At 34.9% G+C, this 24340-nt stretch overlaps 2 protein-coding genes across 3 annotated transcripts in view; both read right to left on the bottom strand.

The window, feature by feature from the left end:
• Positions 1-24340, bottom strand: part of LOC143232694 (uncharacterized) — a 408737-nt gene that overhangs the window by 314018 nt on the left and 70379 nt on the right. The gene's annotated exons all lie outside the window — the stretch shown is intronic.
• LOC143255416 (uncharacterized) lies at positions 852-8412 on the bottom strand. 2 transcript variants are annotated; one of them, XM_076511054.1, is made up of 5 exons: positions 8234-8412; positions 6765-8051; positions 5977-6252; positions 4785-5002; positions 852-2924 (listed from the first exon to the last, which is right to left on the bottom strand). In XM_076511054.1, the coding sequence occupies exon 5, from the start codon at positions 2157-2159 to the stop codon at positions 1209-1211; it is 951 nt and encodes a 316-aa protein (XP_076367169.1). In that variant the 5' UTR covers positions 2160-2924; positions 4785-5002; positions 5977-6252; positions 6765-8051; positions 8234-8412; the 3' UTR covers positions 852-1208. The 2 variants fall into 2 exon arrangements, with proteins under 2 accessions (XP_076367169.1, XP_076367177.1); XM_076511062.1 differs by lacking the exon at positions 4785-5002 and having other exon boundaries at positions 5977-8051.

The raw sequence follows: 24340 nt of genomic DNA, 5'->3' as shown, positions 1-24340 counted from the left end.
CTTAGAAACAGTGAAATTAATATTTAATCAAATATAAAAATTATTAGGAACAACCACTTTATAATAAAGCATCTGATTTTCTGAATCTATTCTCCTCTGCTTAATTGCATGTTGGCAATCTTTGGTAGTTAAAATATTAGAATTATTCTGCACTATGCATCAGTACTGCTATTATTTGAAAATTATTTTCCTGAAAAATGTAGTTCAGGAGATAATAAAAATCTGAAGTTTTCATGATTGTGGATATTCTACATCGGATTTAAAAGTGAAAGGACGGTTTAGTTTTAACATTTGTATCTTAAACTAACAAAATATTCGTTTTATCGTGTGATGAATTGTATTAAGTTTTTGTCCGACATTTCCTATCAGGACGAATTAATTAAAAACAAACAACCACGAAAAGAGAATATCTTAGACTCCAGCCACTACAACAACCAAGTTACAGGCAGAGTACATGTATTGAATTTGATGAACCAAGTTACAGGCTGAGTACGTGTATTGAATTTGATGAACCAAGTTACAGGCAGAGTACGTGTATTGAATTTGATGAACCAAGTTACAGGCAGAGTACGTGTATTGAGTTTGATGAACCAACTTACAGGCAGAGTACGTGTATTGAATTTGATGAACCAAGTTACAGGCAGAGTACGTGTATTGAGTTTGATGAACCAAGTTACAGGCAAAGTACGTGTATTGAATTTGATGATAGTAAAACTGATGATAAGAAAGTTCTATTTGAAATACTGCATCAAGTTGTATGTGGTCCGACAAGAACAGATTTAAAGCACAGTAGCCTCTTTACACTTTGGTCGACTTTCTAGATGCGCCCAATCTATAATAATTTAACACTGGTCAACAAAGTTTTTGTTGCATTTATATCAAACACTTGGTATTACATAATTTCTTGCCCTGATTTCAGATCTGAAGTTAGTTTTTTCCTCAGTGCTCTACTTTTTTTGCAATCAAGGTATTTGAAAATCTCAAAATTTCGTCATCATCACATTGACGTCGTAGTCTATCATGAAAAATGTTATAAAACTCTTTAATATAGCTGGGTAATAAAAAAAGAAAATACAAGATAGTATAAATGTATTCAAGTTATTTATATAAATTCAATTTTATATCAAGTTATAATTCAATTTATTTATATAAAACTGATTAGAAGATAAGACATTTGCTACAATGAGGAGGCAAAGCTCAATTGAAGTCTACTCAGGCATGAATTTCCGCTTGTAGCTCTTGCGTTTGTGGACTGTCTCAGGGCATTCTCGTTTAATGCTCCAGCAGTAATCTGCCATCATATGTTTGTCCCATCTCCCTTGGTAGCGCTCTTCCATGGTCTTGAGGTCCTGATGGAACCGCTCGCCTTGCTCGTCACTTACAGCTCCTGGGTTCTCAGGGAATCTATCAAGATGACTGTACAGGTAATGGAGTTTGACACTCATGTTACATCCAAGATCGCGAAAAGCTGACAACATATTCGCTACAAGGGTTTCATAGTTGTCAGCTTTTTTATTACCGAGAAAGTTTGCCATCACCGCCACAAATGAAAGCCATGCAGTCCTTTCCTTGTCGTTCATCTTTCTGGCAAATTCTTGATCACGCACAAGTGCACGAATCTGTGGTCCATCAAAAACACCTGCCTTGATCTTCTCGAAGGACAAACCAGGGAGCACAGAAAATATATGTTGGAAGCATTCACCGTCAGTATTCAACGCCTTCATAAACTGTTTCATCAAGCCCAGCTTGATATGGAGAGGAGGAAATATGATCTTTTCTCGACTGACAATTGGATCGTTGACAATATTTGGCATACCTGCCTTCAGAGTCTCACGTATGGGCCACTCCTTCTGGCTCCAGTGCTTTTCTCGAGCTCGGCTGTCCCACATGCAAAGATAGCAGGGGTACTTTGTAAATCCTCTTTGTTGACCTAGAAGGAAATTAACCATTTTGAGGTCCACACAAGTTGTCCAGTTGTGCTCGTGGTATTTTAGTAGGTCAATCACAGTCTTAATGTCATTATATTCCTCTCGTAAATACACAGAGTGTCCAATTGGAACAGCTGCATAGACATTGCCATTATGAAGTAGAACGCACTTCAAACTTTGCTTAGAACAATCTAGAAATAATCGCCAGTCATTTGGATGGTATTCTGGCATCCCTTATTCCTGGAGAAGACCTGAGATATTATGACAATAAACAAACATATTCTCCTCTGTAAAAAATGGCACAAAAGCTGCTCCCGATTTCGGAAGTATGACATTTTAGTTGTATGGCTCAGCTGATTCTTTTCTTGCATCCTGGAAGCTAACACTTCAGCTGCATTTTTGGAGAGACCCAAATCACGCACAAGGTCATTCAACTCTGGCTGGCTAAACTGTTGAGGAGTTAATGACTGTGGGGTCTCATAAGAAGGATCGCCAGATTCTGAAAGTATTTCTTGAGTTTCATCAGCAGTTTCTTGCTCTTAGTCACTACCCACATCTTCAGATGGAAGAAATCCTTTAAAAAATGGGATTGGGAGCTCATCAGAGTGCAGAGTAGGTCGGATTGCTGAGGGGATACTAGGATATGAGATTTTGTGTCTGTTTTTCTTGCCAATGCCCTTTGTATTGACCAGACAAAAATAGCAGTCAGTTGTGTGGTCCATCGGTTCTCGCCAGGTCATGGGAATTCCGAAAGGTAAACCCTTAAGTTTCCATTTTGTTCAGTCACGCAGCATTTCCTTCAGTTATGACACACAATATGTGGGGCCCATTTCTTGTCTTGGTTACCAAGAGCAAGTCTAAAATACGCTTTATAAGCACGCCTCACAAACAATGTTATATTACGCCTTTGACGAATAAGCATGAAGCATCCACAAATATAACAGAAAGCGTCCGGCTTGTTCTCATATTGACGTCTCCTTGTAGCCATGATCAGATCTGAAACAAAATCAAAACAATTTCAATATCTCTGTTGATAACATAAACGTGTAAGTAATTAACACGTTTCCTGCGATGGGACCCACCGGTGTCCCACTATTCTCTTACCTTTAACTAAGTTACAGGCTGGAGACAAATGTAACGACAACCTCACGTTATCATAGCTCATGCAGCACTGAAGCTGTCAGATGTACAAGAGCATCGCAGCAGTTGCCGGTTTGCCAATATAGGCATCGCAGGAAACGTGTTAATTTGACCACTAACGGCTAGAATGAAAAACTTAAAATTGCATTAAAACTAGAGCATGTAGAGCTGAACCGTTTTCATATTTGAAGTTAGCAGGTCACAAAGGGTAAGAATGAGTAAAAAAATCTTATGCAACTGAGATTTCGAAAAAATTTGTTGACCTGTGTACATATAATCCAACGGAAACCCTGATTTTGAAAACACGAACTCCGAAGGGAAGACTGGCGTCCTTTTCTAGAAAACAAAACATGTCTCCATGTTATCAGATGATGGAAAGAGTCTTGTGTCTTATGCAGAGGACACGCTATACGTGCACGTGAAACACGTGAACTAGTTAATCATGGTTGATAGTCAGTGAAGCTATCCTTATTCAGAGTTCTACCACATCTGATTGACACGAAGTAAAAATGCATTTCAACTTTCAGTTCATTGAACTCAGGCATAAACTGTAACAATCAGTGTGACGCAACCTCTAATAGTTACACGTACTCTGAAAGATGACACATGTCAATAATACTTTAATAACTGAAAATGGTGCATGCTACTCGTTAATCACAGAGTACTATTTGAAAACGATAAAAATACACTGTAGGATAGGAATAGAATATGTCATAGGCATATCACAACAATTCTACTGAAAATGTTGTATAATTAATACGTAGTTCAACATGTAGACAAAGCACAAGAAAACTATAAATATCACAAGCTGATAACAATGTAATAATTGAAGAACCAATACGTGACTTAAGCTTAGTAATGAACGATGTGAAACACATTAAACGTAGAAATTGAAGTTCATGTTAATCCTGCGTTTCAGTAAAAAATGTCGCATGTAAATCTTAGTGTAACAGCTGTGAATTGTTGGACGTATATTGTGACAGTTAATACACTTATAGCTATATTACAAACAATATAAACAAACACACAATTAGTACCGAAATGAGCATTTAATGTATAATAGCTGTTACATTTAAATGAGCGAAAAATATGTAAACAAACATTTCATTACTTTTGGTTTAATATTTTATACAAGTTTTAACATTATATGTCGTAATAAGTAAATACTGCAAAAAAGGAAATCATAATAAACATGAACAAACGCTTGTGAATTGTTGAACTAAAGCCTCAGTCTCTTAAATTTAAATAATAGTTATGAATGTTCCGATAAAATGTTAAAACTTTAAGTTTTCAAAGTTTGTATTTAATTTACTTGTGCATAAACGTAAATAGTTAAATTACTACGTAAGTTTCTGTTAAACCAATAATATCAGTGATAGTGCATTTAAAAATTTTGTAAGTGTCAATCACATTCATGTAACTGTACAGTGTGGAGATTAAAGCCATCTTGATTTATCTTAACTCTAGAGAGAACTTATTAACATTGGCGGTTTTATAAATTCGTTTACTAATTCTATTTCGCAGTTTTGAAGAAAATATTAACTTATTATTTTCATTTCTGATGAAAATTGTATATTCACATTCACGAAGTTCTAACTCATTTCTAGGAGTTCATTTCAGAGTCTTTGTAACAGCAGAGTTATCTGAGAAATCAACAGATTTAACAAGATTATCCCGTTTAATAAAAATATCACGTTTACTTTTGTTATGCATTACCTGATACGTCAGGTTGGTTTCCGAGATTTAGTTATAATAAACGTGTCTTGGCTGTCAGAATTTTCAATGAGAATAACAACGTTTCCCTTGAGGTGTCCTTGTTTACTGTTAGGTTTAACGATAATAAGTTCATCATAATTTTTCACATGTCTATGAGACAGAGGTCGCTGGATATATTCTTCAACAGATTTTCTTTGTTTTGACGCTGGTGTTCCTCTCTGAAGATGTAGAATATAGTTATGTTTAGTGGCGCAACACTCAAATATTGAGCAATCATTTTACTATAACATGCATAAAACCAAATAAATGTTTGTGTGAAAATTATAAGTGATGAAATTGGTTGACAGAAAAAAAACAAAACTGTTGTAAACTGTTTCAAAGCGTCATTAACAAGATATAGCAGAACCACTTGCAACAAAATGGTACAAATACGCTGGTACTTGACAAAGAATATCCCAATCCAAATTTTAAGCAGGCTTCTGTTATATACCAATTCTCTGTGATTATGGGTAACCTGATTAAAATCTGAATCAGATGTTCAAAGCTCTAACATGACGTCATTTCAGTGTACATACGGTTAAAAAACGAAATAAACTGAGCAATATGAGCCGAAATGATATATTATGGTGCCACTAATACACAAAATAATTCGCTTTTATTATCAGTAGTGGTAGTATGTATGTGAATGAAAAAATACGAAAGGACATTCTGATCTTTATGTTTTCCAGATGTTATTGTTGCTGTGAACATTAGTAAAGGTAATGCGTACATCTTTCACTATCTTATACTGTTACGTTTGGTTCTGGCTTCATTTTAATGGATGGTAATTGTCTTTCAACATGTACTAAGACTGAAGAAGAAGTGGTTCACCAGTTCAACTAGCATACAGACATATCAGATCTCAATAGTATCGAACACGTATAGGTCTCTTTTGTAAGAAAAATCTCATATATTAAAACGACTCTGAACATTAAAGATTCTCTGAACGCATCTTTATCAGTAGTTGGGGATAACCCAAGGCATTAACAACACTTATTTTAAACATGCAACATCTGTTTGATATTGCATACGTAGTTTGATGTAGTATACATTATATTAGAAGGAAATGTTTTTAACTGTAAAAATGTAAATTTACTTGTACCAAATATTAATTATAACGTAAGATGAATAAGAACTTAATTGAATTTCGAACCATAGTATTTGTTTTTTCGGGTAGTTTTCATTTATCGTCTCCAGGGTTGTTCGTTTGGTCTATTTTTGCTTTGTTAGTGTATTAGTTTCTGCCTTCTTAACGTTCTTTGTCGGGGCCTTCTTCTCACATTCAGGGATCAGTGGCATAGCCTCCAATATATCCAATTCATTAGTGGTTATCTTTTCAGCACCAGTCTGTTTGTGTAAAACACGGTTTTTCAAAACATTCCGTTCTTCCCGAGGTTTTTCTTTCCAGTTGTAGAAACAACAAAGAACGCTGCACAATCATTACAAAAAGTAAATAAATAAGAATCACTTGTTTCAAGACCATTAAAATACATATTATTATTAAATAAGCTGTGGATAATGGGTTACAGTTATAACTATAAATGTATTCTCATGCTCAAGCAACAAATAACACTTTAGACACGTGTATTCAGTGATAATGTTTCGAACCATAAAACGTGGTGCTTCACATGAAACCACATGCACCAACATATTAAGTCATTTAAAGGCGGAGGTCTCAAATTAATACCTTGCTTGAAATCAGATCTATCAACTTAGCATCTTGTAAGAAGACAGATACATGAATATAGTACCTCACATAAAAGCAGATGTTTCTAACAGCAGTCTGAGTACAGAAACAAAATTTGGAGCCCAATAAACAAACACCGAATCCTACTGTTCAGTTAAAAAAATATGTTATCCCACCCCAGCATAATCAAATGATTAATCTCTGTGTTCCACATACTTTAATAATAAAGAAATTGAAGATAACATGTAACTTACCACAAAGCAATAAGACATCAAAATGAGTGCTACCTCTGCTATCCACCAAAGATGTCTTATAGCTGTAGGTTTTGAAGCCGAGGGTAACGTAACCTTGGGAGCCATTTCAGTTGGATGTTAAGACAGAGAGTCGTATTTAAAACTAATTGACGTACTCTACCAATAACGTAAAACAGATAAAAACTTCAAATGTCAGTTAACAATAATAGTAATGTGTATAATTCTTTAAGCTCAACAATAATCTTGATTTAACATATTTAAACTTTTAAATCAATTAATACTATATTTCTTCATGACGAGAAACCCACTTGAAATAGAAATGTATATCAGAACGGCTGTTATGGGTAGTAACACTTTTATTGATAAGCAGAGAACAACGTTTTAAAACGTTAATAACCGTAGCAGCCGTTGTGAGATACAAATACGATATTTCTTGCATTTATAATGCATTTTCATATTAAACAGCCACGAGAGTTAAGGCGTTCGACTCGTAATTCGAGGGTCGTGGATTCGAATCCCCGTTGCACCAAATATGCTCGCTCTTTCAGTCGTGGGGGGTTATTATTTGACGGTCAATCCTACTATTCGTTGGTAAAAGAGTAGCCCAAGAATTGGCGATAGGTGTCTTCCCTCTAATCTTACACTGCTAAATTAGGAACGGCTAGCGCAGATAGCCCTCTTGTAGCTTTACGCTAAATTAAAAAACAAACAAGCTCTGTTTATATATTAAAGAATAAGAACTTTTACTTTAGTTATAATATTAGGTACATAGAATGTCTACGTGATGTTATCATTCAAAAAAGAGGGAAAATAATTCGTAATATATATATATATATATATGTAATTGTTAACTATTTTACCAAAACAATACCACTCTGTCATATATATGTTTTTATGTAAATATAAGATTCTGACAAAGAAATATTAACATACTAATTTGTTACAGCACCTGTTGCCACCTCCTGAAAAAGCTTTTCCGAAAAAAGCAAAACTTTTCAATACACTGCAATCCATGGAAGTTATAAAGAAGTGTCTTATTACAACAATGTGTTTTAACAAAAATAAACATTTTTAAATTTTAAAGAAACAATAAAAGAAAACTTTAAAACCCTTTTGTTTCATTACTTCTACAAAGATCTTTATTATCAGCTCCTTCTTCATCAGTAATTTTATCTCCAGGACAAGGTATACAGGCGTCAGCAGCAAATGATGTCATGTAAGTCCCTCCTGGACACGGCAGGCAGTAAGTTTGTAATCCATTGTCATAGTGACCAGGAGGACATGGATCTAAAACCGTTAAAAATACATAGCTAAGCATTTATCTATCCAGTGTTAATTTTTATTGTTCTAACAACAAGTTCATTATCAAAAACAAATTTATTGTATCAAAACTACATGATATTAAAAGTCTTTCATCTTTTCGTGTTTAATGGAAACTATTAACGTTATTGTGTGTAATAAATACTTACAACACCTGTCAGCATCTCTTCGGTATCCTCAAGTGCAAGTAAGGTTTTCTCTATACAAGTTTTCGATAATCCATCTTGTATACGAAGATGATAATGCATAATCACATAGAAACCCGTAGTTGCCGAACCAGTGACGTGACCGGTGTGTCTACGAGTAGAATAACACGCATATCTGTTTGATTCCCCAGCTGCTTGCTGAGTATAAGGTATAAATGAAAGTCTTGCATCCATACCCGGTTGACCTTGTTTCCAGACTGAGGTATTTTTCGTTACGTTCTGTCGCATTTGAGCATATAAACATTTACTTTGCAAAGGCCTGTTATATACCTTTTCCAAAAGCGATCAATCTTCAGTTACATCAAGATATCTACGAAATTCTAAGCTATTGTCATTACAACGCTAAAAACCGGGTTTCGATACCCGTGGCGGGCAGAGCACAGATAGCCCATTGTGTAGTTTTGTGCTTAATTAAAATAACAACAGCTATGTCATAAAGAAGTTCTGATAAATTCTGTTGTACTGTGACTTCATATCTCATTGGTTGTCACATTAGTTGCCAGTTTGCATATTCAAAACTGTTTTGGTATGGCTTATTCATCCCTATAAACTGAAGAGTACTGATACAGTACCGATAATATCACGAGTTCTTCTTCATCACTTCCCTGAAATATCCCTTGCGGTTCATCTTTAGCATCAATTAATGGAATAAGATTAATGTTCCAAGAGTATTCTATAGGTGTCAATATAAACATGTTCGAGATTGTATCGACCTACTTAGCATGTTGGATTTGTCGATATCACTCATGAGACTGGGGTCGTGATTAATTGGACCAGTATATGGACGTACAAATGTTCCAATGGTTTGTTTTTAGAATGTGTGGTATTTATAGTAATATTTATAGGAATTAGAGGTACACATGTTTACCAATGCTCATACCATATTTCCGCAAGCAGTCTCTTTCATGCATTTGTTTTGTTGAGGAACGCACATGAAGATAATTAGTTTAGGAAACATTCTGAAATGGGTGACTTAAAACTTTTTATTACGAGATTCAAATAAAATTCAACGTTTTTAGATCATAGAGCAATTAGGAAGGATATTTCAGGTAACGAGTAAATGAAGAAACCTCAGTCAACAACGTGATAATCACCCTCTCAATAATCCCAGATCCAAGAAAGAATTAACAACAAAATACTATAATTCTGTAAAAACAAAGAGAAAGCAAACACAATACTAATGCATATAAATTACATGATGGTAAGTTCCATGTATTTTAAGTCGCAGAAACAACCCCATAACTCTGAACAAAATTTATATGACTCAAAAAAAAAGAATCTTACGTTTTATAAAAACTGCACCTCAGATAAGTATATCATTGGCAACATTTTCTTACCAAAAAGGCAATAAACCTAATAATTCCTTCTAATACAAGAGTAAAACCACTTTAAACATATACAAAGTAAAACACTTTTATACCTATACTTATAACTTTTATTAAATATTGTTCTGTGTATTATAATTTGAAGACGGCACTTTTAAATTATAACATGTAAATTGTTAACCGCGTTTCCATACTCATGTTGGGGATAACACAGATATCACATTGTGTGGCTTTCTGCTCAATTCTAAACAAATAAACCTATCACTTCTACACAATACCGTAAATGTGTGTTTTTCTCTTACAGAAAAGCTGCGTCAGGTTATATGCTGAGTACACGGAGGGGAATCGAGCCCCTGATTTTTGAGTTGTAAATCCGCAGACTTACCACTGTAGTCAGCGAGGGAATGCAATACTCTATATAATTTGTACACAATATGTATCCCAAACAATGAACATTAGAAGCTAGTAGGACCGGAATGGCTAGGTGGGTTAAGGCGTTCGACCCGCAATTCGCGGGTTCAAATCCCCATCGCACCAAACATACTTGCCCTTTCAGCCGTGGGGGCATTATAGTGTGACGGTCAATCCCACTATTTGTTGATAAAAGAGTAGTCCAAAAATTGGCGGTGGGTGGTGATGACTAGCTGCTTTCCCTCTAGTCTTACACTGCTAAATTATGGACGCTTAAAGCAAATAACCCTCGTGTAGCTTTGCGCGAAATTCAAAAACAAACAACCAGAAGCTAGTACTAGACATACTCTAAGGTGTGCCAGAATCCTTTAAAAATGATGAAAATAGTTTTGGTTGGACATGAAGACAATAAAGTATATCTGGTGTTCAATGAAGACGGAAATTTCTTTTATCATGTATTAAATACAGTTGTCGAGGATATTCCATTTCTTGAATATTTCATATGGTAAATTCTATTTTGATGTGAATTAATAGCATTCAAACGATAATTCAATAAAACAGGCCAGTGAAAAATTCTGAAACCAGATAAAAGTGATGGAATAATAACCTTAACGAATCAGTGAATTAAAGTACTAAGAGATAGGCAGATAGTAGTAATAAGAAATTTTATTAAAGTTGTTAAACCATATCATATCAAAATGTGATAGTTATCTTATTAGAATTACATGATATAAAAGAAAACGTATCGTTTCCTAATAGGTATCAACATTACCGTTCAAGCCATAAAAAACATTTTCTGTTTCTTTAGAATGACGTTTTTAATTTCTGTGAGATGAAAGAAACTATTACTGAAACACTTTCTACTGTCTCTAAATTCATAATAAAGTATATTACTTCAATGCTTTTTATCCAAAGTTGGAAGTGTAAAGTAAAATGAATGAAAGGGGATGTTGTGACCAGAGTCGTATTTATGTTCAACAACGCAATGTTGATGATTGTGCTCATTTAAGTGGATAGTGAGTATTCTCCCTGTTTCTCATATGTTTGTTTGTTTTTTTAATTTCGCGCAAAGCTACTCAAGGTCTTTCTGCGCTAGCTTATTATGTATATAAAATCTGTAGTATAAATAATTGTTTCTCTATTCACTGTTCCACCTTTTAAGTTAATAAAAGTGTCATAGAACTACCCCGATTTATTTGTCCGAGCATCGGTGTCAAGTATTTGTCATCGAACAGCTGCTTTGACCCCATTCCTGCACACTTGACCAGAACATCAAACTGCCTAGCTAGCTATAATTAAAAGTAATTAAATTTGTCAATTTATCCTAACTAGTGAAACATTATACATCCATAATGTTAAAAATAGCTAAAAATGATAATACAGTTAATCATAGGATTAATAAATAACTCACGGAATTATCATGATGACATTTAGCGACTGAATATTGAGTAACTTATCAATGGTCGGTTGGTTTAATCCAATATTTGTCACTTACAAAGTGTCTTAATTGTCTGCTGTTTCATCTCTACTCAGAGTAAGTTTCGCAACTCTCAAGGCAGCATGGACAAGAAGGACTTTGTCTGATTTTTCTCTGCGGCTTCAAACTTGGATGAAAAGCTACCGAAACTACAGGGAACATCAACCAGGCATTCGACCATAGATCTGTTACTGAGCGTACAGTTTAGCGTTGGTTCCAAAGGCTTCGACATGGAGATGAAAGTCTTGAAGACCACGAAGGTTGTGGAAGGAAGCCATCCTTAGATAAAAACACATTAATGGATGTAGTCATCATGATAACTTATTCCCAAGACATTTCCCCTATATAATTTCATTTTCTCAAGACAACATTTTGAACAATAAATGCTTTCAAAACCAAGCAGTTGCAGAAGAAGTGTGTTGAGGCAAATAGCTGTTACTTTGATTAAAGCATGTTTTACAACAATGGTTTATACTTTTCCAAACTTCGCAATTCAAAAACGACATTTATTTCTGGACAACCTTTTTTTTCGTTTTGAATTTTGCGCAAAGCTACTCGAGGGCTATCTGCGCTATCCGTCCCTAATTTAGCAGTGTAAGACTAGAGGGAAGGCAGCTGGTCATCACCACCCATCGCTAACTCTTGTTCTACTCTTTTACCAACGAATAGTGGGATTGACCGTCACTATATAACGTCCTTAGGCTGAAAGAGCATGTTTGGTGCGACGGGAATTCACCCTCGAATTGCGGGTCGAACGTCTTAACCCATCTGGCCATGCCGGGCCATTTCTCATATGTAGCTCTATGTACTGTTATTTGTATTCATATACAACATTAGGAAACTTTTGTCTTTACGATCTCTAGTAATAACAAGAGGCCTCGTCAGTAAAGATATGGTCGATATTGTGTTTTTACAAACGAAATTATAAATAAAAGTTTTAATTCAAATCCTTTTTAACTGCTGTTTTGTTTTTGTTTTTTGTCGTATTTAGTCCAATTCAGACACTGAATCATAAGAAGTGTAAATTGATTTTGAGAGGAATAAGGCCAAAGGATATCTTCGCTTTAAGTGATTGCTCAATTATTTTATTATCAGAAAAGCTTCTTTGCTTCATCAACCTATGCATTTAATAGCCATGCAATATATATTTTATGATGCATAAAAAAATCCGTTGCTTTTGTCAAGCCCTACAGATGGGGTCTGGGATTGAAGAATATGTTAGATCTAAAATGTGATTTTCACATACCACTAATTTCAAATCTGTAATGAGGAAATTAAGAAAAAATATGGGATAAATATCTGTAAACAGATCTGATTTTAAGAATAAATATTCGGCTTCATTAACCTCTGACTCTCCATCAATACTTTATAGTATTAAAAAAAAACAAATGTTTATGGTAAAACTTTAAGCTTGAAATGAAAATATCTAATTTTTATACGTAAATATAAATGTAGAGCTAATTCAAAAAATAAGAGTCGTACGGCAATTGTATTAACAATATGGAACCACATTATACAATCTAAAGACAGATCGAACGTGGTGTGTATAAGTGAGATACCTTACATTCTTAGGTTTAGACATGTTAAAGAAAACATTATATTCGTGAGGTTGATTTTACGAAGAGCATCATATTTACTTTTAACATTGTTAACTGTTAAAACAGAAGAATCACATTTTGCATAACTCTAACCAACGCATTCAAATGAGCTTAAACAAAAATATCGCAAACATATGGTTACATTAATAATCAATATTGTCAGTTAAACTATAATTCACATGCTTTCCCAACAGTAAATATAGAGGGAATTCATTTTCTGTTTGTTTTTGTATCAACGTCCAGTTTGGTTGTTTACAAAAAGAAATATAAAATTTTAAAGGTGATACAATAGTCAGCGTATTCGTCATCTTACGTATACATAGGTAATATAAATTATTTTTAATCAATACACATCGTGGGTGAAATATCAAATTCAAAGGTAACGGCTAAAGTACATTCCAAAGCGAGAAGGATGATTTCGATTTAAGTGTTATTGCTGTTAAATTAGAAAAGTTTAGTAAACAAAAATAAGACCTAAAACCAAAACCTTTTAGTTTACCTATGACATTATGTTTGTAATCGCCTTCACCATTTCCACGTGTAAGTTCCCGCATCTTCAAATTGCTGTTAACACAACAGTATATTAATTTTACTAATACTATTTAGTTTTAATACGTTTTAGACGTACTCTTTAAAGTATTTAATGGTAGCTGGATTTCTTTACCAAATAAGCTATTCTCAACTGTATTCTCGCCGAGGGCAGAGCGCAGATAGCCCACTATATCGAATTGTACTTAATCTCAGAAATCTATACTACAAAATAAAAAAATAATGGTGAAAATTAATTAATTACCATAGTTTTTCAAGTTTTTAAATAATTATTACAAAAAAAATAGAAATCTGTTAAAAAAGTGTAGTTATTTTTGTTTCTTAATTCTTTTTGTCCGTTCATACGTTACATTGTTACATTTTGAGCGTTTACGAAATAGTTGTTACATGTGTGTGGACCTCAACATCAATATAGAATATAAAATAAATCTTTTTATCCAAGACTTTAGCACCTCATACTTTGAGGGCTAGGCTGCTCATACCATCAGCATAATTAAACAATTATATAAAAAAAGTACTGTTACACTGGATAAGTATATCGTGATATGTTTGTTTTCAGTTTTTGGTAAAGTTACACAAGGGCTACCTGCGATAGCCGTCTCTACTTCAACAGTATAAGAGTGGAGGAAGGGTAGTTAGTCATCACCTCTCAGTGCCAATAGTGTTATTGCACGCCACGTTATAACTCCAACATCTCTGAAACGGCTAGCACGTTTGGTGTGACAGAAATTCGAACCGAAACCGACTACGTGTTCCGACTTTACGCTTGTCTATCTCTTTATTTGCTGTTAAGGTACTTTTGTACCCAACATCTTAACATATTTATTTCTCAGTTAAACTACCAATAAACTAAGAAGAATAGCATCCAAAACTTAAGCATAAATTATTTAACAAACTAGTAATATAAGTAATGTAAGCTTTCGTTAATCTATTTTTTGTTACTGTGACATTTCAGTTTTTGAAAGGTTCTTTTATATTTCTGTAAATGTTTAATTTAATAAATATCCTCAACAATACTTCTCTTCGTCTTTGAAGTGTGTTCTGGGTTAGTAGAGTGACGTCCAAATAACTTTATTTTTTTGTTGTTCAACTTCGCGAAAAGCTGCTTGAGAGCTCTCTGCATGAGTGAAGTTATAGAGTAAGAGGAAATACAACTAGTAAACTTTACACACTAGCAACTATTAGCCAAGAAATAGTGGAAATGTCTGTCAGATTATAACGCTCGTAAAACAATACTTATTGAGATGAGTGTGTGTTTTATTATAGCAAGAGCCACATCGGGCTACCTGCTGAGTCCACCGAGGGGAATCGAACCAATGATTTTAGCGTTACAAATCATTAGACTTACCGCTGTACCAACAAGGGGCAATACTTTTTTATTTCTTCTATTTAAATTTAGTTGTTCAGCACCTTATGTATTGTTTTACTTTAATTATCTTTTTGAAGAAAAAAGCATAATTTCAAATAAGAGTTTGGTTGCTAGATAATTAGCTCCTCTAATCGCTTCAAACTTCATAGGGCAACAATTTGACCAAGCTGCTACTACTACCGTCAGACTCATATAAATTTAAAGTTTTTTTTTCTTTGGAGTCTTCAACAGAATGTACTTTGTGATCACGAGAAACCTACTTGAAGTAACAATGTATTTCAATACGGCTAGTATGGGTATTAAACTTATATTAAAATAAAGTAGACAACAAGGCTTCAAACTTCTTATGTCATCTTCAGGTAAACAAAAAGAGTTCGCATACTTGTGCATTTTCTTTAGACGACACTTTACAACTATGTTTTTGAAATCTGACTTAATTTCTTTGTCTGTCCCCTTCTTTATACACATATAGTTCATAATATTTCGCCACAAGAAACAAAATAATAAAGCTACACAAGTTGTTAGTTCTATCACCTTCCGTAAATTCATGATATTTGGACATCACCAAGGTTTTGTCATTCCACGTTTTCAGACATCTTTTTGTATTTTTCTTTTTGTCGAACCTGTCGATCATTTCATTTAACAAAAACATCACTCTCTTAAGTTGTACCTGAGATTTGAGACTGGACTTTAAATTTCTGTAAATTTCGTCATAACAAGGAAGCTGAATGTATGTACTTTTAATTATTGAATTCATATTGTTATTTGAGAATACACGACTTTAGAATCATGTTATTCGCTCTAAAACCTTGGATTTTGTATGATTGGAAATTCGCGCAAAGATAGTCCACAGCTATCTGTCCTAGACGTCCCTAATAAAGCAGTGATGTATCATTACTGAAAAGCAACTAGTCAACATCATCCACTGACAAATTTTGGGGTTTCTCGTTTACAAAAGAACTGTTGGATTGGCTGTCAGTTTTCAAGTTCCCACAGCTAAAAGTGTAAACATGTTCGGTGATGTGGATCCAAACCCGCAGTCCACAGATTACGAGTCCAAAGCACTAATTACAAGGCTATGCAAGGCTCTAGAAACACAATAATTATTGTCACAGTCCCTTGATAGTAACAACAGTACGGTCAAGTTGTTGCTCATGTGATGTTTGTAGCGGTTAGACGAGTCGACTGTTTAACTCAATTACAAATTGTCATATACAGTAGGAATGAAATTATTATTAAAACAATACACATTTTATAAGTTTCTTTGTTCAATTGAGCGATGTATGTGATAAGTTGCTATGTCAGAGATACCTAGCGATTCAGGCTTAAGAGACGATAATTTTCAATCAGAATCCAATAGAAAGGCAATCAGCCCATACCATTTGTCGTCTAAAAAGTTTTTCTTAAAGAAAAAGTGGGATTAGCTGTTACTATAGTAACGCACACATAGCTGAAAGAACAAAGCATGGTTAGTAGCACCACTTCTCAAACACAAGACCCAAACAAAATAAGAACATGGTGGACCTTTCGGTCATAAAGGCATTATAATCTAACTTTCAGTTCGTTACGAATAGCCCAAATATTGGCGGTGATTGGTGTTAACTAGTTGTTTTCCCTCTAGTCTGTCAGTTCAAAATCAGGGACTCCTGACACAGAGTCATCGCAGAGTTAAAAACAACCAAATAAATCTTACAGGTCTTAGCACCCGGTATGGATTATGTCGCATCCATACAGACCCTTCATGTCGAAGACGTCATACTGTATAAAACAAAATGCAAGAAAACCCAGGGGTGAATTGCCCATAATATAACTAGCTACTAAATCTGCTCCAAAGAGTGCTCCAGCCGCAGTTGATTAAAATAAATCAATTCCACATTATTTGCCTTTACGAGAAGTCCATTGAGCAGCTTATCCGCAAACTATCTTTCTGCAGACTGGTGAAACAAATAGCTCAGAACTTCAAGACTGACCTGCGATTCCAAAGCTCTGCCGTTATAGCTCTTCAATTTGCCAGTGTGGCCAACTTGTTCAGCCTGTTTGAAGACAACACCCTGCTTGTCGTCCATACAAAAGGAGTGAGAATCATGCCGAAAAACATCTCGCTTACCCACCGAATCTGAGGAATACAGGACTAAACAACGAAAGCATTTGCGGCCTATTGTTCACTTTTTAAACGAAATACCACTTTTACGGTCACAAAAATGGAAGAGAACAACCGTTACCAGTGACCCAGAATGTCGGACTGAAGGTCCTTGCCTAAGTCCAGTTACTACTGAACGAAATAATGTCCTGCACTTTGGTGCTGTGATGGCATGCTATAAGAGTGACAGTCAAACAAGAGTAGCTCAAAAGTCAAATATACATTTCAATCAAGATTAGATTGAATGATTAGTATTTAATTTACGTTTCCTTGAAATTGAAACTTCCCAAGAAGGAAGGCAGGCGGTTAGTTTATAGCTTCCTCCACCATTAATTCGGTAATTTGAAGATCGCGGCTTCGAATCCCAGTCCCACCAAATATGCTCCCCCTTTTAGCTTCGGGTGCGTTATAATGTGTGGCCAATCTCACTATTCCATGGCACTGCTAAATTAGGAACGGCTAGCGCAGATAGCCCTCATGTACGTTTGCGCGAAATTAAAAAAAAAAGAATCATGACTATAATACAATGAACTCTTAGCTCTTAAATGCGAAATGTAATAAGTTGTTTGCTTGTTTGTCATCAGATGCCAAACATAGCCCTCTGACCAAAATATAACATGCTAATCTTTAAATCATACCGAGCCCAATATTGCACTTTATTTTCCTGATAACTACCGATATTTCTGCGTAATTTTAAACATAAACATAACAATGTGCACTAAAAACACTTCGACGAACTTGTGCTTTCAATCATATACCACAGTAAAATGAGAAACTATTTAAGAACTCATAAGCGTTGCTAAGGAAACTAGACATTCAAATGTGCACTTTTAATTTTTATTGGTTTATGAGACCCTAAATTCAACTAATCATTGTTGTCCCTTTCTAAAGGCTCAAAGTCGAATCACTAGCTTCAGTCAATGATGTCTAATTTTAACATTCAATGATATAATAAAGTATAGAAACAGTACTTGTAATATACATGTATTGATAAATAAATTTATAACAAGTGAAAGTTAAATATTAAGAGCATATTGTTGATATTAATGGATACATACCTATACTGAAAAATGCTTAGTACTATAAATAAGAGAAAGTTTAAACGTTTACGAACCTTTATCCACGAATCAGACTTCAGATGTCTCTTCAGATGTGTTATCACATGCGATTATCGCAGCTTGATATATTTTCATCATACCCTGTAGCAATCTTGCTAATTTTTGGGTTATCTGCAACCACGATTTAAGTGGTGTGAGGGCGTACACTTGCTGTTGGTTCACTGGAAACTTTTTTTTTAACACGTTGTTATAAGTAACTTTTGGTTAACTTCAGTTAACGAATTCCACGTCGAAAAAAGTATATATATTTATAATACAGCTTAAAGTGTTCAGTAGCATATTACAGCCATCCAGGTCCCAAGGTATCATACTGACAGAAGGTTACACCAAGTCTCAATTAAAGGATAACTAGACTCTATACTATCCACAACGCTTTTTGGTACGCAAAAGCAAATGTTTTTCACAATGCTTTGCGCATTTATGTCAAATAAAATGAAACTGGTTTACTGTGGCCAAGTTTAATTTTTTATTTTATTTTCCTAGGTCGGATGTAGGCCTGACATGGTCTGATAATTAGGGCACTCGATTCGAGATATGCGGATTGGACTACTCTTCGCTGATAATGTTCGTTCTGTCGGCTTCTATTCATAGTGAGATATTTGACAACAATGTTTTTCAGTCAATTAGTTATTTATATTTATTAACAGGATGCACGCATTGACTTTATCTGGATCTGAAAGTTTTATGTAAAACAAAAGTAAGAGAGAGAAGTCAGCGTGTTAGTTGAACTACCTGGTGTGTTTAAGTAGTGAAACTCCTTCGTGAACTCGTTCATAATCACCTCAGATTGAAACTGAATACATGTTTGTGGTCAGCTGCACGCGTCATAGTCACCAATCAATCTTTACCAACACTTTCTTCTTTCAGACCATAAATATATACAGTTCAATGTCATTGGGTTATTCATTAAATGTGGAAGAGAGGAGTGAAAGAAAAAAGTTGTTCCAGAAATTCCTTACTTTCCATGTATTTAATAATAACAAAAACTTATTGTTAAGGCACTGAATTATTACTTTCGGATATACTGTGTCCAACCGGAGAAATTTAAAATTCATCTTTAGAATTGATCGTGATTATCAATAAACCATGAAAAAGAAACAAAAAAGTAAAATAAGTCATTTTGTTGAATATGATTTAAACCTTTTAAGAAAACCAAACACTATGTATTGTTACCACTTTTCTATAACACTGAAACTCCATGTTTTTAGTTTATTTTGTCGTGGTTTTCCAGTGATGTGCAGTTATATAGCTGACAATCATGGTTATAATATATGTTACTATAAATAATCAAAACACAAATACAAAAATTACCTCACCGTCAAATTTATAAGATCCTTGGTTCTTTTGGTAAAGTGTATATTCTATACTTTGATATCCATGTGTTCACACAAAATGTCTACCATCACAAACTAGCATAGTTCGCTTAGCTGAGCCAACATCTACTATAGACTGATTTTAGATATCATAGATTCTATAATAAACTAAGTTTTAATTACACACGGCCCGGCATGGCCAGGTGGGTTAAAGGGTTCGACTCGTAATCCGAGGCTTAGCAGATTGTGACATTCGAGTACAAATTATGTGAACAGAGAATATCATTGTTTTCTGTGTTTCTTTATTGTTCTGTGTTTTAAGACAAGTGACTGAAATTTAAAGATGTAATTGTAAATAATAATAATATAAATAAACATGTGCAATGTAGTACAAATGAAATATGATTGTACGAGGCCTGTTCAAAAATACGCGGACTATTTGAATTGCGCGGCTCCAGTTGATTCCAGAGGAATCCGCTTGGTGTCGCTAAGTTCGCACAGATCAGCTGATTACGACGCCATTTCCCGATTGCAGATATCTTCATTTGTGCATTAGCTACGCGGTTTTAAGTGAAGTGTGATTTTTTCGTTTGGCGGATTTCAGAATGAATGGCCTGAAGGAGCAACGACTTGCTGTGAAATTTTGTGTTAAACTTGGAAAATCTGCGACTGAAACTTTTGCTATGCTTAACACGGCTTACGGTGATGTTGCAATGAAGCGTACGGCATGATTCAAGTGGCATAAACGTTTTAAGGATAGTCGACAGTCCATTGAAGATGATGAGCGTCCTGGACGTCCTTCCACGTCAACTGACGACCCACACGTCGACAAAATCAACACCCTGGTGCGGGCAAATCGACGTCTGACTGTCAGGGAGCTTGCTGAAGAGTGTAAGATATCAGTTGGATCTTGTTACGAGATTTTGACCAAAAAATTGAAGATGCACCGCGTTGCTGCGAAATTTGTGCCACGCAGAACTCGTGAGTTTTTGGCCAAAGACTCGATCACTGTTCTTCCCCACCCCACCCCCCTACTCACCTGACCTTGCTCCTTGCGATTTTTTTTGTTCCTCAAACTCAAAAGACCCTTGAAAGGAAGAAGATTTGAGACAATTCTCGAGATTAAGGCAAATGCGACGAAGGAGCTGGACATTACAAAAGAAGCGTACCAGGACTGTTTCAACAAGTGGAAACACCGTTGGGGAGGAGAGTACTTTGAAGGGGTCCCAGACCTGTAACTTCTAAATAAAGTACATTTTGTTTTATGACGTCAGTCCGCGTATTTTTTGAACAGCCCTCGTATGGACTTCATCGGTAACAAACTGTATAAAAACATATCAGTAATCTGAAGGTTAATTATCTTCGTATGTCTGTATAGCGCTTATCTTAAGACTGTTTTCAATTTGTTAGCTGACGCCTTTTCGCATACTTCCTTAACACATATGTTGTTTCTTATTGAAAACAATCTATACTGCTCATAAAACGCCAATATAAGAAGAGTTCCTAGCAACCGTTATGATTTTATTTCAATGTCATAAATAGTGTAATATTTCCTTATTCATATATTTTGGTACTAGTATTATTTAGTGATAACTTTAAATTTATACCACATGTGAAAAAAGTTCATCAACTAAAGAATTATTTAGCTTCACTGTTTCTGCAGTAGAAAGGAGGTGAATTTTGGCTAGGTCACTCAGATAATGTTGTTGTTGTTTATTAGCTTCCATTGGAGCTTATAACATGGTTAGGTCACTATTATTTTTGACAATATTTTTCTCCTTTTCATTAATATACAATAAAGTATAAACAATATCACCAAAGATGTAGAGATAAATACAAATAATAAAAGAGCAAAATTGTAGTCGTCTAAATTAGGGACAGCTATAGCTTTTTTACAGTTAATAAAACGATACAATCGTAATTGACTGGCAGATTTTACGTAATACAGGAAGTTTTTAGATTCTACAGTAGTCTGAACTTTCATGAAATTTCTAGAATTCACCAATCACTGTTCATGTAAAAAGAAGAAAAGCAACCTCTAATGGATAAAAATTAAAATATTAAAAAATTAAAGTTATATTTCACAATAATTGATTAGTTGTCATCGTACTTGTAGTTTTCATGATTTTGGTTGTAAAATAAGGAAACAAGTGTCAAAAGTCACTTGTTGCTTTGTTGTTCTGGCACAAGTAACCACCTGTTCCTTTTATTATTCTAATCACTCTTGGACTTTAGTAAAGAGAGGGTTCAGTAAGAAAAACACTTGGTGTTCTTTAACTTACCAGGAGAGGGTCGAAATATCTAGTTTCATTTTTCGATCTCAGTTCAGGCTTAGCTGTTGGACGTGTTTTAACGTTGATTACTGTCTGGGCTTTTCTCCAGTCACAATCATGTCAGTGCAAATTTATTAGCTAATCTTACTGGTTTGGAGATCCTTATTCTATTTATTTGTTCTTTGAACGTGTTTTAAACCAACCAATTGAAGTTTCCAGAGGATCAAACTGTTCTATAAAACTTTTCCTTGTGATTAAAAGTTTAGTCTGTGTATTTGAACTTTTGATATTTTTAAATGCAAGTGAGTTTACAATGAAAAATAAAGAAGCTACGTAACGTTGGTAAAATTGGGAGTAGGTGTGAGGGAGCAATCGCAACCGCCTTGCATCCATATATGTATAAAAAGTATCTAAATGATGTAAAAACAGTCTCTAGTACAATCAAACAGCACCATTTTAAACATTCTGAAGAAACATGTCTCTGCTAGTGCTGTATTGCTTTGGCATTTCTTTCCTTTTCTGGTGCTCTAGTTTTCGAAATAAAGAATAATACATGTTATTTATAACTTCTCCATAGTCGGTTCCAAGTCCAGTTGAGAAAAGATGGTGTTTGTTATCAAGGCTGGCAACTTGGACACAAAAACATTATAACAAAATATGGATAAAAATCACGTGGTATGCCAGAGAATTAGGATATCCCCCTCTAGTTGATGCTGCCCCCTATTCCCCAGACGGGTGTGAAAAAAAGGGATACCGCTGAACCGAAAGTGGTTAAAGAAGAGATCTGGAAACTAAGGATAGTAATATGGAATGTCGACAAAATGACTGGGAGAAGCAGAGAACCAACAGATGTATTAAAAAGAAGAAAGGTAGAGATTACGTGTATTAAAACATGAAGTGGAAAGGACAGAGTACAAAAAAACATAAGTGAAGGCTAAGAGCTGTTACACTCGGGATGATCAAAAGGTAAGAGCAGTGTTGGAATTGAACTAGATAATAATTTAAGATGGAAGTGGTCGAGTAGAGAAAACGTCGGACCGATTCATGCGCGTGAAGGTGGCAACTGAGGATGGATTGAAGAACTTAGTGTCTGGTTATGGTCCGCAGATAGGATGCTCTGTTGAAGTTGAATAAAAACTACAGGATACAATTGCAGGGATGCCAGAAAGTGGGATGTTGATGGTGGGAGCATACCTGGGTAAGATAAAAAGTGGGACACACGAGAAGAGAATATATGGAACAAAAAACGTAAAAGGAGAGATATGACTAAAAATGACAGGAAGTGAAATGTGTTCCTGACAAATACCGGGTTCCGAAAGAGAGTGATACCTTATCACTTACAGAAGGTACCAGTACCAGACTCAGATTGGTTACATCATAGTCCGAATGGAGGACAGAAAAAACGTTGAATGTTAAAGTTATACCACGAGTAACAGTATCCTACCAACATAGAATGGAGAGTAAGAAGAAGGAAAAGATGAAAGAAGTCGAGAATATCAAGGTGTGGAAGGAGTAATGAAGAGATATACAGAAGAGGGAAGAGATCGGTGCTGATGGTGAAGAATGAGATAATTAAAAGTTGGTATGGCAACATAGAGATATCAAAATGGGAAGGAAATTATAATGGGTTTAACTTTACACTTTTAATTTAATACTTACGCTTGTTTAAGTATAGTTTTTTTTTTTTTTGCATGTGACGTATATTGATGGGTGTGGATTGCGCAAGTCCTGGTTGTTCTTTAATTTTTTACAGTATTCTTTATAATAAAAATCAACGATATTTGTTTCATGAAAACACAAGCTCATTTTCAAACATTCAAGAATCTCGTGTTAATCGTATTATAGCAGCTAACCGAGAGATAGTAGAAGATTATTATTGGTCAGCTACAGTCAGTATACAATAAGCCTCGGAAGCTATAATTGTGATTAATGCTTATTAACTGGAAAACTACAGAAGCTGACGAGGAACGTTTACGGATTTTGAACCTTAGAAACTGTTTAACTTCAGTAAATTTCGCACGTTAGAATTTCTAAAAGAACTTTAATATTGTCACCGATGAAACTTACCTGTGCTTCAAGCTTCGAATCCCCGTCGCATCAAACATGCTCGCTCTTTCAGCTGTGGGTACGTTATAACGTTGCGGTCAATCCCACTATTTATTGATGAAAAAGTAGCCCAAGAGTTGGCGATAGGTGGTGATGACTATTTACCTTCCCTCTAGTCTTACACTGCTAAATTAGGGACGGTTAGTGCAAATAGCCCTTTTGTAGCTATGCGTAAAATTCAAAAAACAAATAAACAAGCTTCAAGCTTAGCTTGCTGTCAAGAGAAGTGTACAGGTGTATCAACAAAGAGTTTATTCGTTCTCTATGAACGTCGATAAAAAATTCAGTTCTAGACCAGATATAAAACTCAGTATTGGTTTAAGTTTGTAAAACTCTCGTATGTAAATCATCATTTGTAATAACTGTTAGTA

The sequence above is a fragment of the Tachypleus tridentatus genome, chromosome 1 (assembly GCF_004210375.1).
Source record: "Tachypleus tridentatus isolate NWPU-2018 chromosome 1, ASM421037v1, whole genome shotgun sequence".
Lineage (NCBI taxonomy): Eukaryota > Metazoa > Arthropoda > Merostomata > Xiphosura > Limulidae > Tachypleus > Tachypleus tridentatus.
This window is presented reverse-complemented; position numbering and strand designations above follow the sequence as displayed.